This window comes from Hypanus sabinus, chromosome 7 (assembly GCF_030144855.1).
Source record: "Hypanus sabinus isolate sHypSab1 chromosome 7, sHypSab1.hap1, whole genome shotgun sequence".
Taxonomy (NCBI): Eukaryota; Metazoa; Chordata; class Chondrichthyes; order Myliobatiformes; family Dasyatidae; genus Hypanus; species Hypanus sabinus.
In genome coordinates this window covers 7,889,136-7,903,956 of record NC_082712.1, presented here as the reverse complement: position 1 = coordinate 7,903,956, position 14,821 = coordinate 7,889,136, and the positions used below count along the sequence as shown (strand labels likewise).

The 14,821-nt window shown below is 38.0% G+C and overlaps 1 protein-coding gene across 8 annotated transcripts in view; it reads left to right on the top strand.

Moving 5' to 3' along the window:
• Positions 1 to 14,821, top strand: part of add1 (adducin 1 (alpha)) — a 173,261-nt gene that overhangs the window by 142,804 nt on the left and 15,636 nt on the right. For 4 of the 8 annotated variants that reach the window (XM_059974140.1, XM_059974139.1, XM_059974138.1 and 1 more), the window contains 3 exons: positions 5,549 to 5,702; positions 8,744 to 9,154; positions 12,081 to 12,188. In XM_059974140.1, coding sequence (XP_059830123.1) covers positions 5,549 to 5,702; positions 8,744 to 9,154; positions 12,081 to 12,188 — 673 coding nt within the window. Of the gene's footprint in view, positions 1 to 5,548; positions 5,703 to 8,743; positions 9,155 to 12,080; positions 12,189 to 13,694; positions 13,730 to 14,821 lie in introns of those variants that run through there. The other 4 variants (XM_059974142.1, XM_059974146.1, XM_059974145.1 and 1 more) reach the window with 4 other exon arrangements.

Genomic DNA, 14,821 nt, shown 5'->3' with positions numbered 1-14,821 from the left:
TGGAGACAGTATTTTTATCCATATGCCAAAAAAACATGATGACTGCTCATCTAAGTCTTGTACGAAGGATCAGGTTTATTGAGGGGTGCCATGGTAGCATTCTGGTTAGTGTGTCGCTATTACAGCTTGGGTCTTCAGAGTTCTGTTCCAGGGTCTTCTGCGAGAAGTTTGCACATCCTTCTCATGAGCACGTGCATTTCCTCCTGGTGCTCCAGTTGCCTCCCACAGTCCAAAGACCTACTGGTTGGTAGGTTAATTGATCATTGTAAATTGCCCTGGCTTAAGCTAGGGTCAAGTAGGTGAGTTGCAGTACTTTGTGACTCGTTGGGCTGGAAAGGTCTGTTCCGTTCATATCTCTAAAATTCATCAGGTTCTCGTGGAGTTTTGGCATTACATGCTTTGATGACAATCTTCTTGAGTTAATTGATTCTTGGAATATTTCCTTTCTCTAATCATGATCATGTCCTGATGCTTATCTGCAGTAATGATTCCTTCAAATTTTTTCATATGAAGGAGCGGATGTATTTCATTTCCAGCATCTGCAGATTTTCTCTTGTGTGAGGTATTTCATTTGTGTGCTTTTAGAATTTTAATCCATTAGATACTCAGTTTCTGCAATGCTGCAGGTTCGAATTTATGGCTGTGTCACTATTACTAAAGAAATTTGAGCGAAACAAACAAAATGCCTTTGGTTAAATGCAGGCTGAAGATGACATGGACAAATATTCCTGATTTCTCAGATAAATCAACATGACATGTTCAGTGCCACAAAACAAACAAAATGTCTTTCATTGTTTCAGGCTGAAGTTTGGATTTTCAATCATTCCTGATAATCCATCCATACCAGGCAGGTGCTTCTTTTGTATGAGTCATGGAGATGTACAAGAAACAGGGACTTCAGCCCACTGAGCCCATGCTGACCATCAGCCATCCATTCACATGAAACCTGCACTAAATCTATTTTATTCTCCCTGTATTCCCATAAACTATCCCAAGATTCCATCACTCACATAAACACCAGGGCAGTTTACAACGTCTAGTTAACTTACTGACCCACATGTTTTTGGCACGTAGGGAAAAGATGGAGAATCCAGTCAAACAACCACGAGATTCTCAGGGGAGGTGAATATTCAAACTCACACAGACAGCTCAAGAATTGGGATTGAACCTGATTAGCTAGAGCTGACAAGCAGCAGATCCACCAGCTATGCCCCTGTGCTGCCCACAAAGATGTAATTAAGGGTGTCTCTTTTTAGTAAGCTTTTTGTTTTTCAACGTTAACTAAATTTGAAAAACATATTAGTTGTGACATGTTTCAGGTATCATGAGATCTTTGGTAGCCTTGTGTAAAAGTTGTGTGTTTACTGCTGAGGTAATTAATTGATTAGTAAGTGCATCAAAGGTTTTGAGGAGAAGGCAGGAGTACAGGGTTGAGAGGGATAATAAATCAGCCATGACGGAATGTCGGAGCAGACTCAATAGGCAAAATGGCTTAATTCTGCTCCAAAGTCTTTTGGTCTAATTGACTGTGGTACTTGTTTGCACATCATACAAGGTAGTTGAGCTCTACTTTGTTTGTGACATTTGGTGAAGTGTAACATTTCGTTGAAATTTATAGCACTCATTGTTTAACTTATATTGCAGTCTTTCCCTGCTTTTAGCATGGGTAACTGCAGCACCTTTTTAAAATACTTTGTAATGCACAGAGCAACTCCAGGGAGTTGTTCAACAAGATCAAGTGATATCTGATGCCAAGTGAAAAGATAAGCTTTAATACTTCGGTAGTGATTTTTTTTTTGGCTTCCTGCACCAGTTACTTACATGACTGACAATGTAGACATTTTTATGCAATGAGTCAGTACAGATTCCTCAGATATTTTTGTTTTTAAAAAAAGAAGCCTCTGAATGTCATTGGCAGCCAATTCTGATCTGCAATTTTAAAATAAAATGTTGGCCTGATAACCAATTATATTTCTTAAGTCAAAATCTTGTTCCTGAAAGACATCTACAAAGCTTAAGGCCTGTGTTTTTTCCTCTTGCTTTCTTTAAGCTTTATTGTTTGGTTCATAGTGGGAAGGTTTTTTTTAAATAAAAAACTAAATCTAAAGATTTTATCCACTTTCTTCAAGCCCCCTGCTCTCTACTTCATGGATACTGCAGCATAAACTAACAGCTAACATTACAGCACTTTATTTTATTCTGTTGAAAGGTGCCATTCTTAATAGCTATTAAAATTTATCATCCTTGCTATACTGGATCTCTAGCTCAGAAAGCTCATTATACAGCCATCATAGCCTTCAATGGAATACAGACATTAAGTGATTAGACCACATTGTGGCAAATAGTAAACTATGCAAAAGAACATTTTTTAAGTTAATGAGGGATTGAGAAATAATGATCATTTTATTAGTTTAGAGATGCAGCGCATAAGTGGCCCTTCCTGTGCCACCCAGTTACAGCTGTGTAATCCTTCAACCTAGTGACCCACACATCTTTGAAGTGTTCAAAAAAAACAGGGTGTCATCATTTGTCTATGAAAACTACTGCACATCAGGAGCATAGGAAGACAAATGTGTTAGCTTTCATTGCAATTAGATTTGAGTATGAATGAAAGTGTTTTGCTTCAATTATTTTACTGCCTTGGTTCAAATACAGCTGGAAAATGGTGCACAATTGTGATTTCCTAAAACAGTGTAATTGCCATAGTGCAAAAAAAAATTCACCAGATTGATTCCTGTGATGGAAGATCTGTCATATCAATGGAAATTAAGTCCTTGAGGTTACTCTTAAAGAGTTCAGAAAAACAGGTTGTGTCCTTAATGAAGCATAAAAATTCTTAGGGCTTGATAGATTAGAGTAAGCAGGAGAATGTTTTCCCTGGCTATAGTCTCTGGATCTCCTGGTTAGGGGTCATGGTCTCAAAATTTAGGGCAAACCATTTAGAACTAAAATTAGAAAGAAATTACTTCAGGCAGAAGTTGGTGACTTGGGAATTCTGTAGAAACTCTACAAACTTGATCATTGCATTTTTGAATAAAAAGACAATGATAGACATGGATAAATCATATGAAATGCTGTTTGAGTTAGTGTATCAACTGTGATCTTGCTGAATGGCAGAACAGTATTGCGGTTAAGTATACTGTTCATAATTTTCCCCCCATTGGTTACCCAAGCTATATTAAATAATCTGTTGAAGACCTCCATTCCTAGAAAAAAAAAGCTGCTGAAGGCTTTCATCCCGAAATGTCAGCTGTACTCTTTCTCCTTAATACTGCCTGGACTGCTGAGTTCCTTCAGCGTTTTGTGTGTGTGGCTTGGATTTCCAGCATCTGCAGATTTTCTCTTGTGAATGTTTTTAAGCATTCTAGTTTTCTCCGGTATTTCATGTTGCATGCTTCTTCAGTCATATATTAAAATTCCATGCATAAAATTTAAAGCTGCATAGATTGCTGAATTAATTTCTTAGGCAAAACCAGAGATGAGAGAAAATGTAATCTATATGATACAATTCTTAAATGATCAGAGAAACACAAGATGGGTGTAAAAGAAGTGCTAGAAAAAGTAGGTTAAGTAGCCTTTTTGGAAAGAAATGGAATCAGAATTGGGTTTAATATCACCAGCATATGTCAAAAAATTTGTTTTGTGGTTGCAATATATAATAAAAAAAAACACAAATTATAATAACTATACATACAAAGTAAATTAAATAATGCAAAAAGATCAAAAATTGAGGTGGAGTGCATCGATTTGTTGCCCATTTGGAAATCTAATGGTGGAGGGAAAGAAGCTGTTTCTGAAACATTGAGTGAGGGTTCGTCTGGCTCCAGCACCTCTTTGATGATAACAGTGAGAAGAGGGCATGTCCTGGGTGGTGGAAATCCTTAATGCTGCCTTTTGAGGCAATAGTCAAGATTAATGACATATCATCAGATAATGATGAAAAGTTACAGCATTTCCTGATTTTAATTAGGAATTTGTTCGTGTTGAACTTCTATATGCTGAAATGATTTTTTAAAATAATGTTATTGCCTTTTTTCCTTGCAGAGAAATATGTATTTAGTTTAGTAAAAACTCAATCTGTAATTTAGAATAACATTTATTTTTCTAACTATGATGTATGCATTCTGCACACTATATAGTGGTCCTAATGTTGTTGTATGTTACACTCTTAATTTATTTTTTCTCAGCAAACTTGTGTTAATTCAAAGTAATGTTGCAACATAGTCTGGAATTCCACTCTTCCTTCATCATCCACATCTCATCATATCCATTTTATTTAATGCTTGTTGTATATTAGTGTCATGGATCAAAATATCATCAAAAGTTATGTTATTTAATTAAGTTTGACATTGTAGTTCAGTTTAGTTTCTGATCATTTGTTCCTTTTGAGGCATGTTTTATCATTGAGGAGTTAGAGCACTTTGGGTGCTCAGTGGATCATATTTTGTTGATTTGCTGCTGCAGACATTGACAAAGCATGAATACTACAGCTAAAAGCTGAGACAACAATTCAGGTGCCAAGTTGAATTAATGATGGTGCAAAATCACCTCAAATAGTTTCGGTAACTTGGTCATGTTGAAGCATAATTGCTGAATAGAAGGTGAAAATAATGCCTCCTGTCCACAGTCCATCTTAATGAAAAGAATGTCTGAAGTAGATACTAGTGAGGTCGTCATTGAATTCAGCTCTGATGCCTTTCCTAGGTGAAACTGTGAACTAAATTTTCTCTCGATTGAATATTTTGACTAAGCTGGTGACTTTGACTTTGGATCCATTTCTCAGCTGATGTCAGCCCCTTAAAGGTATTTTTAATGGGAAGTTTTATGGAGAAGTGTGATTTTTTTGATGCATTTCTCAAGAAATTGGCTTAACCCCAATTGAATTTGTGATTGAAGGATGACGATTGTTTCCCTTGTTGTAAAGACTGCATGGAGCTGTGTGTGCAATTTTCCCAATTGCTGAGTTTGTGAATTAAATAATATACTTCTGTGGAGAATTGGTGATGGTCAAAAGCATGGGCTGCTAAAATCAGTGTATGGACAGTTACAATAGGAATTGACCGGGAGGCATGAGATTATACTTGCAGAGTGAACAAATTGTGATGCTGGAAGCAGTCTTTTAAAATTACACGTCTGACAGTTCTTTTAGTTCAATTTTAATAGGGCTTATGGAAATTAGGATAAGTGTTCCTAAAATCATTTTTTTGCTGATGAGCAGTTCTAGCCTGGTTAATACACCACAGCTGTCTAGGTATGTCTAGAGTCTCCAAGGTGCTTGTAGCAGTAATTCTGTCGCCACGGGTAAAGTGGAGGTAGACTTGAAGTGACCTCTGGGCCACATTTCGCCATCTGATTTAACTTTGGAAGGTAGCCTTTGTGCACAAGATAACTTACTGATGCAAAAATTTCTCTCCAGAGTATGAAATTTATTTCACACAGCCTCCCAAGTGATTAGCATTTCTTATTTGACTGCCATCTGAGTAGCTTTCTCACCCTACGTACTGTGATTCATTGAGACATTTAATAGCAGTTTGTTTTGCTTATTCAGGGAGAGCTAGTGACGGCATCAAAGGCGATCATTGAAAAGGAATACCAGCCACGAGTAATTGTGAGCACTGCGCCGAATCCCTTTAATAAGTTGACGGACCATGAACTCGATGAGTATCGCAAAGAAGTTGAACGCAAGCAGAAGGGACCTGAAGGCAAGTTTCTAATCAGTGATTTATGAAGAGAGTTTTACAAGAATTTTTTAAAAAAAATACATCATTACAATCAAATCTGATTTATTCCATTATAATTCTATGCCTTATTCAAGCTAAATCATGAATCATTTTTAATGAGAAAAAATAACTAAGCAATCTTTCCTTTCTGTAAAACAGTTGAAGACAGTGCACGTGCACTCCAGCCAGTTAACTATGCCTTAACCGCCGCTTTAAGTATATCCAGTAACTGTGGAGGTCAATTCATTAGGAATATTTAAAACAGAGATTGAGAGATACTTGATTTGTTAAAGGTTATGGGGAGAAAGCAGGTGAATGGGGTTAAGAGGGATAATAAATCAGCCATGATCGAATAGCAGTGCAGATTCAAGTAGAAAAGCCTAATTCTACTTCTATGTCTGGTGATGAATGGTCTTAATTCTGAATAAGAAAATTAGATTTGTTTTGAAAAGTTCTGTTTTCGCTTGATCTCCTCGTGATATGGTTCCAATGTTGGGTGTTTTACAAACATCAGTTACAGTTAACCTTGCAGCTTTCTGAGAAGCAATTTCAGTTTTAAAGTGAACCTTTGAGGAGGGATGCAATCAGTAGACCTGCCTACAACTGGAATAGTTCTTGATGCATTGGGACATACATATGTCAAATGTTTAGAACAACCCATGCAGTTTGAAATGTTGAAAATAAAACCTTTTGAACTGAGCAATTTGATTGTTTTAAGAGTTTTATATCATAAATGTATTCTTAAAATTATGAAAGGAAGGAGGTTCAATGCACTTAAAATCAGGTTCAAAACTTGATACCAAACAGAAAGTCTGCCCTCTGAAACTTGTTTAGCTGTAAGTGACTTTTCTTCCAGTGAACAGCAAAGAGGCTGGAAGAGCATTAAGTGCAGGGGTAACATCAACCATCCTATCTTTAAAAATTGGTTTGACCTGGTTTGGGATTGCAGGAGATGAATTGAAATTTCAAACATATTCCTATGGTGCCCACACTGTATAACAAGTGCCTCTTTATTTCAGCTTTATTTAAACTAGAGCATATGAAAAATCAGAAATGTAGAAGCTACCAGTTGAGTGATAAAACCAGCAACCTTCGGTGTTAAATTTTTAAGTCAAGGAGACCACAGAAAACAATGGTACATAGGTGGCCAGGTTTGAAAGGATAGGACCTAAAGGTAAAGTCTGCTAAGAGATGGAAAATAAATGATTGAAAGAAGTGATAGTAGCAGATAAAGGAGGATGCTAATCGTGCAAATACTGAAACAAGAAATAGTGTAGCAGACACTAGCATCTAAGCAAGTGGTTGTAGCAGTTCTGATCAGAAATAGTTGATCTGTTATTAGGGAGAAAAGCAAACAAGAATCAGGTTGGAGGATAATTTATCCCTTGAGCCTGTGTTGAGCTTCATTGGTAAAACTGAGGGAAACAAAATTAATGCTTCAAGTTGTTTGCCTTTGTATCTCTTGATGCTGCCTGACCTGAATTTTTCAGCATTTTATTTTTAATCGAGGGAGTTAGCCATGAGAGCGAAGTGTAGTCTGTCATTGCTTCCAGAAATCAATCTGATTTGTTTTATTTAGTGGGTAGACTGGCATGAAGCTGACAGTTTAATCTTTATATTCAGCATTGTTGCCCATATGCCCTCTTGATCTTCCATTCAACACTTAAGCAGAGTTTTCTGTTAATACACTGAGAGCAAAAATTTGCTTCACATATGATGGCAAAGATAATGTGGCTGTTCTCTGTCAAACTCAAAATTCTGTCAGTTTCATAGAGAGGCAAGGGTGCTATTAAACAGATGAGCAGATAATTTTATTCAGTATGGAGCTGGACATCTAAATCTTTTAGTTCCTTGGGTGGAAGGAAGAAAGACTGCTCTTTGCTGTTTTGTCCAGTCTCAGATCATTTGTTTGCTTTCAGGGCCTTTTCCATACTCTCTTGACAGAGTGGGCTAAATAAGGCTGAGCTGTCCAAAGATCATCCTGGAAAGAGAACAATATTCTGGTTGGGAACAGAATTCAGGGCTGCTGGGAAGCTGCTTGAAATTGCTGGACCAAATGGTCTCTTGTCTGTCTCAGACTAAATAACAAAACATTATCAGCATGACAGCCAAATCTGAAAATTCTAATCCATAAAAAAAATGCTTGAGCATGTCGATATTAAGAAAGAGGATGTGCTGGAGCTTTTGGAAAGCATCAAGTTGGATAAGTCACCAGGACCTGATGAGATGTACCCCAGACTACTGTGGGATGCGATGGAGGAGATTGCTGAGCCTCTGGCAATGATCTATGCATCATCAGTGGGGACGGGAAAGGTTCCGGAGGATTGGAGGGTTGCGGATGTTGTTCCCTTATTCAGGAAAGGGAGTAGAGATAGCCCAGGAAATTGTAGACCGGTGAGTCTTACTTCAGTGGTTGGTAAGTTGATGGAAAAGATCCTGAGAGGTGGGATTTATAAACATTTAGAGAGGCTTGATATGATTAGGAATCATCTGCTTGGCTTTGTCAAAGGTAAGTTGTGCCTTACAAGCCTGATTGAATTTTTTGAGGATGTAACTGAACACATTGATAAAGGTAGATGCAGTAGGTATAGTGTATATGGATTTCAGCAAGGCGTTTGATAAGGTACCCTAAGCGAGGCTTATTGAGAGAGTAAGGAGGCATGTGATCCAAGGGGACCATGCTTTCTGGATCCAGAACTGGCTTGCCCACAGAAGGCAAAGAACAATTGTAGACAGGTCATATTCTGCATGGAGGTTGGTAACCAGTGATGTGCTTCAGGGATCTGTTCTAGGACCCCTTCTGTTTAGGGAATGGCGAGAGGGCGAAAAATGTATCAGTTCTTTAGAACATCAACTGATTTAGCTGAAGAACTAACCTTCTGTTATCTCAACAAATACTAAGGAATACTTTCTATCTGCAAAGAATAGATATGGTGATGTGTCAATTCAGGAGCCAGATGCTTAATGGAAATAAAGTTTAGTTTATCAATGGCAAAGCTTTATCTGCATCTTGTCTCATCTAGTTGAGAATGACAAGATCTCGAAAATTGGGTCCACTGGAATGCATCCTGATGGCAAGCCAGATAATGTGGCAAGTACACCACAAAGACACCCTGTTCTGCAGGAACTATCTGTTACAGAAGTTGATCAAACCCAAAGTCAGTCTTCCACGTATGAATTTGTAGATAATCAAGACATCACAACTGAAATACAATCTTGCACCAACGAACAACGTTCCGTAGAGGCTAAGAGTCCATGCAGTTACAGGCAGAGCTCTGGACAGACACCACCCACCAGTATAGGCCACATCTCCAAGCAATTCAACCCAGGAGACGAAGATGCAAATGAATCTCTACACAGCGCCATTGTCAAGGCACTTGCCACTTCTGGTGACCATATTCCTTCATCTGACCCCTTGAACATTGGCCAGCAGGGTAAGACCCAGAATGTTTGAATAAAGAAGCATAACTCCATCCAATCAAAAACTTCAGATTACTTGATTTACCTTCATGACTTGATGTGTTGGATCTTCACTATCACTGATCTATAGCTCCATGTTTTGATTAGTCTACCATTCTGATTGCTCAGCGGTGATTGAAACTTGCTCACAATGAATCAGGGCTTCCTCCTGCTCTTGGTGGCTACACAACTGAATTCTTATCTCTGCCTGAGACTGTGACTGATTATGAGCACTTTTGTTTTCCTTCTACATAAGGTGTTTTCACCACCTTTCTACTCTTTGCATGCAGCAGATTTTTACAAACAAAGTGTGACAGTGGCATGATTCTTCATTGTGCTGGGATTTCTATGCTTTCCAGGTAATGTTTGCAGCAAGGTCAAAGAAATTTGACCATTTGATTTCAGTAACATTTTTTTAAAAACCCTATGCTAATTAATTTGCTTGGTGCATGTTCCTGTAAAATGTTAAGAAAGGACACAAAAGTTCTTGTGATGTGATAGGGTAAGAAGTTTGATGCCTCACTTTTCCAAATGAAAATTTTGTCACACAGATTTGAAAATAGCAAAATGAGTACAGTTGGTCTGTTTAATTTTGCTGGTGAGTACAACGCAATCTGCGGAAGGTTTTCCCATTTTAATTTCTAGGAATAAATTTGTCCATGTAGATAATTCCAGTGAGTTTTGTATTCTGGAATATATTGGAGTAAATTTATTATGAAAATATGTTTATGTCACCATATACTACTTCAAGATTTATTTTCTTGCAGGCATTTACAGGAAAATAAATATAATAAAATTTATGAAAAACTATACATAAACAATGAGACAAATGACTGAAATGCAAAAGAAAACCAAGAAAAAATGAAAACATGAGATGCTAGGTCCTTGAAAGTGAATCTGTAGATTGTGGAATCATTTCAGAGCTGACATGAGTAAAGTTATCCAGCTAGTTTCAAAAGCCTGATGGCTATAGGGTAGTAATTGTTCCTGAATCTGGTGGTGCGGGGCTTAAGGCTTCAGTACCTCCTTACCAAGGGTAATAGCAAGAAGAGAATGGCATGGATAGCAGAGATGCTTGATAATGGATGAAGAGGATCACGAACAAAGGAGAGTACACTCTTATTTGAGGCAAGGAGTCCATAGCATGCCTTAGTGATTACTGACCAGTAACAATTAAATCCACAGTGATTAAGTATTTTGAGAGGTTGGTGATGAACCATATCGACTCCTGCCTGAGAAGCAACTTGGACTGCTTCAATTTGCCTGCTGGCACAACAGGTGCACAGCAAATGCCATTTCATTCACTCTTCACTCAACTCTGGAAAGGTGCATACATCGGGATGTTCTTTATCAACTACAGTTCAGCATTCAGTGTCATCATCCCCACAAGCTAATCAATAAGCTTCAAGACCTTGGCCTCAGTACTTCCTTGATTCTTGATTTCCTTATTTGTTGAGCCCAGTTTGGATTTGCAACATCTCCTACACAACCTCCATTAGCACAGGTGCACCACAGGACTGTGTGCTGTTCTGTTTGCTTTATGCTTCTGACTGTGTGGCTAGGCATAGCTCCAATGCCATATTTATGTTTTCTGATGACACCACTGTTGTAGGCTGAATCAAAGGTAGTGCCAAATCAGTGTATAGGACAGAGATTGAAAATCTTCCTGAGTGGTACTATTATAACAACTTTTCACTCAGTGTCAGCAAGGTGAAGGAGCTGATTATTGACTTCAGGAGGATGTAACGGAGGTCCACGAGCCATTGGGGGATCAGAGGTGGAGAGGGTCAGCAACTTTAAACTCCTTGGTATTATCATTTCAGAGAACCTGTCCTGGGCCCAACAGTAGTACAATTATGAAGAAAGCATGGCCATGTCTCTCTTTCCCTGGAAATTTGTGGGGATTTGGTATGATATCTAAAACTTTGTCAAACTTCTATAGATGTATGGTGGGAGAGTGTATTGACTGGATGCATCACAGCCTGGTATGGAAACTCCAGTGCCTTGAATGGAAAATCCTACAAAAAGTAGAGGATGTGGTCCATTCCATCATGAATAAAGCTCCCCACCCCCCCCCCCCCACCACCATTGAGCACATCTAGATGGAGTGTTGTCACAGGAAAGTACCATCCATCATCAGGGACTCTCACCACCTAGGACATGCACTGTGCTGGCTGCTACCATCAAAAAAGTAGTACTGGAGCCTCAAGACTCACATCACTAGCTTCACGAACAGTCCCTAGCTGTCAGCCTCCTGCCCCCAACCATCAGATTCTTAAACCAGAGAAGATGATTTCACTTGCCACGTCACTGAACTGTTCCCACAACCTATTCCCACTTTCAAGGGTACTTCATCTCATGTTCTCGATATTTATTTATTTATTCATTTATTGATTACATATGTATACATTTTGTTGTCTTTTGTACACTAGTTGACCACCCTGTTGGTGCGGTCTTTCATTGATTCTATTATGGTTATTGGATTTATTGAGTACCGTATGAATTCAAGAAAATGAATTTCAGGATTGCAATTGGTGGCACATGTACTTCGATAATAAATTTACTTTGAACTTTGAAATTTCTCTTAATCCAGCAAGTTAGTTGGCAGTTTGCCACCAAATGAATGATTAATTTCACATCTAATACACCAGAGGTGTGGAGGGGAATGCTATTGGTGAATCTGGATTAACCAGACTGCTAGTCATCATAGTGGATGACAGATTCAGCTGCAGCTCAAGGTTTGAATAAGAATTGAAAGGTGAGCATAATACTCAATACCTGTCCATAGCAAAATACTTCACAAATATCCCTTTTTTGTGTGTGCTGTGACAGGATAGAAAAGTGCCCACCACGTTCAGATTGCACTCTTCTTGAACTTTTTGTTTTGTTTCCCTCTTTCAGAGCTTCCAGAGCCCCAGTCAGAGGAGGTGAAAGTCAACGACCAGCAGAGTCCTGCAGACCACTCCCCTACCTGCACACCCCCCAGCACACCCACAAAAGTAGATGATGGTAAGGTGTTTCAGGCAGTTGAATGCAAGCCACAGAACACAAGGGTCTGTGATAATGAAGAAATTATTTGACTGTGTGTTGGTATAAAGTCATTCAAGAACTGTCTGCTTTGCCTTTTAATCAAGCAATAATATACAAGACAGTGTGCATATGATATCTACTACAACTATTGGGGAAAATAGCAAATGATTGTGAAACTGGTTACAAAATTAACAAATAGTTGTATTAATTTCAACATGCTGGCAATGATAACTTCAGAATGACCAGCATGGTGTGGGATTGTCATTTTTAAATACAAATTCAAGCCATAGTCTTAAAAAAAAATCTAAATATCTTTATAGAATAAATTGCACATCCTCTTGTTTGTTGCTGCTATTGGATTACACCCCTCACTCTCCAATTCACCAAAAGCAGTTGACACAGTCCATGGTTGGGAGGGTATACTGAGGGAAACAGAGGTGAAAATGCTAGAATAAATGTGATTAAGAACAAAAGTTTGGTTCCAGGTTGTATAGATAACTGTTTCCCCTTGATTCGAAAAAAGGTTTGTCAAAGGCTGGAAGAGATAAAATACTGGAGATGTAAGACTGAATTAATAATCTAGAGCAGGGGTTCCCAACCTTTTTTTATGCCATGGACCACTACCTTAAACTGAGTACTACACACAAAATGCTGAAGGAACTCAGCAGGTCAGGCAGCATCTGTGGAAAAGAATTAAGAGTCGTCTTTTTGACTTCATGAGTCCTGTTGAAGGATTTTGGCCTGAAACGGCGACTCTTTATTCTTTTCCATAGATGCTGCCTAACCTGCTGATTTCCTTCAGCATTTTTTTGTATGTTACTCTGGGTTTCCAGCATCTGCAGAATCTCCTGTGAATGAATAGTTTCAGAAACATATCATACATCTGATAAATATATTGCATTACAATGGCATTAAGACATCTCCAGGCATCTTGCATTGGGAATTCGTTATGTGATTGGAGAATAGGTGACTTTAAATCTAAAGCTCCTATAACTCTCTGCCTAAAGAGCATAGTGGTTTTCCTCACTGACTGGGCACTGTAACAGTGGTTTTCCTCACTGTAAGCAGCAGCCTTTTACAAAATAGAATCTAAAAATTTGGATAAGGGAAGGAAAAATCTCCAGGTTTTAAATTATATTGGAGTGGAAACTGCCCAAATTTTTAAACATTATTTTTGAATTAGAACAAACATTTTCATTATTCAGGCCTGAAGGTGGGACTGTATAGTGTTGACAGCAATTTGTTCTAGCGTTTGGAATGGTGTAATCTGATTTATAATCTGTGTATCTTCTGTCACATTAGGATCGCTGTTATGCTGTAGTTTTTTTTCCATTTACTGATCTCATCTGATTTCTCTGTCCTGTACAAATTGTATATTCTGTTACGTTTTTTTGGTTTAACACAATTGGCTGTTATGAATGCATAGATTTTTCTACTTGTGCTTTTTTTCTTCCACCCGCCTTCCTGTGGCTGCATTACAAACAGGAGCTGGATGTGCTAAAGAGTACCTGTTACCATAGTAAGTATTGTGCATTCATGTATAGAGCTGCTTCAATTAACCCTGCAAGACCTATGTGCATGGCTTTCAGCTTTCATGTTCCTGTTTACGCTTCCATTTCCTCCTGGTTCATAGGCTCCATTTAAATGCCTTTCTAAGACTTTAGAAATCTGTTGTACTTCACCCTTGGAAAGCCACAGTTTCTCCCATGGACCAGCATACGTGTATTATTGGGAAGGAATCGTACATCTTAATTTTTGGAGTTTTTTCCGTGTTTAAGACACATAGTATTCTGATGGTAAGAATATACCTCGAGCATGTTAATATGGTTTAATTTAAAATCTTTTAAACAACTTGATGTTTGCTTATGAAAAAACAGACAGACAGATTTGCAAATGCCAGAAGCCCCTTACATTGTTTGAAGTTTAGTCACTATAGTAGGAAGCACTCCAAATAGTTTGCAAAAGATCACAAGAAGGCAAAATGATTTCTACTACTTCTAATTTTGGGATGACAGTTGAAGTATAATGTTGATGTGATAGTCCACTCTTTTCAAAATCTCATGGGAAATTTTCCCACTTAACAGTACAAGTGTTTCATTTGAAGATGGCACTTTTGACTGTCATGGATAATCAACCTAGATTTTCATGTTTGGGTTTTTCAAATGGCTTGAGATAGTGACCCACGTGATTATAGCTGACATCTAATATGGTCATAATTCCTATACTTTACCGAAAGCCCAAAGTTAACAAAATGCGCTGAAGGTTTTGCTACATCTATTCCATTTCATTCAATATAATTTGTTGTTTACTTTTAAAATAACATATACAGTAAGTAAATTTTAGCAAAGTGGAGAAAATAATCTTCCTTGAATTACCCCCAACTCTTTAAAATACATGATGGGGAAATGGTCGCAAAGCAAAGCTGTCTAACCCATCCAAGCAGTGAAATAACTTGCCAGTATCCAACGTTAAATGCTTCATGTATTCAGATGATATTCCTTTGTCTACCATTTTCACAAGAGACAAATCATTGAAAATGTTTATTAACCTCGTTAACATGGTGGATACAGGAAAATAATGTTTATTCACGTGGCTTATGAGAACTAAAATTG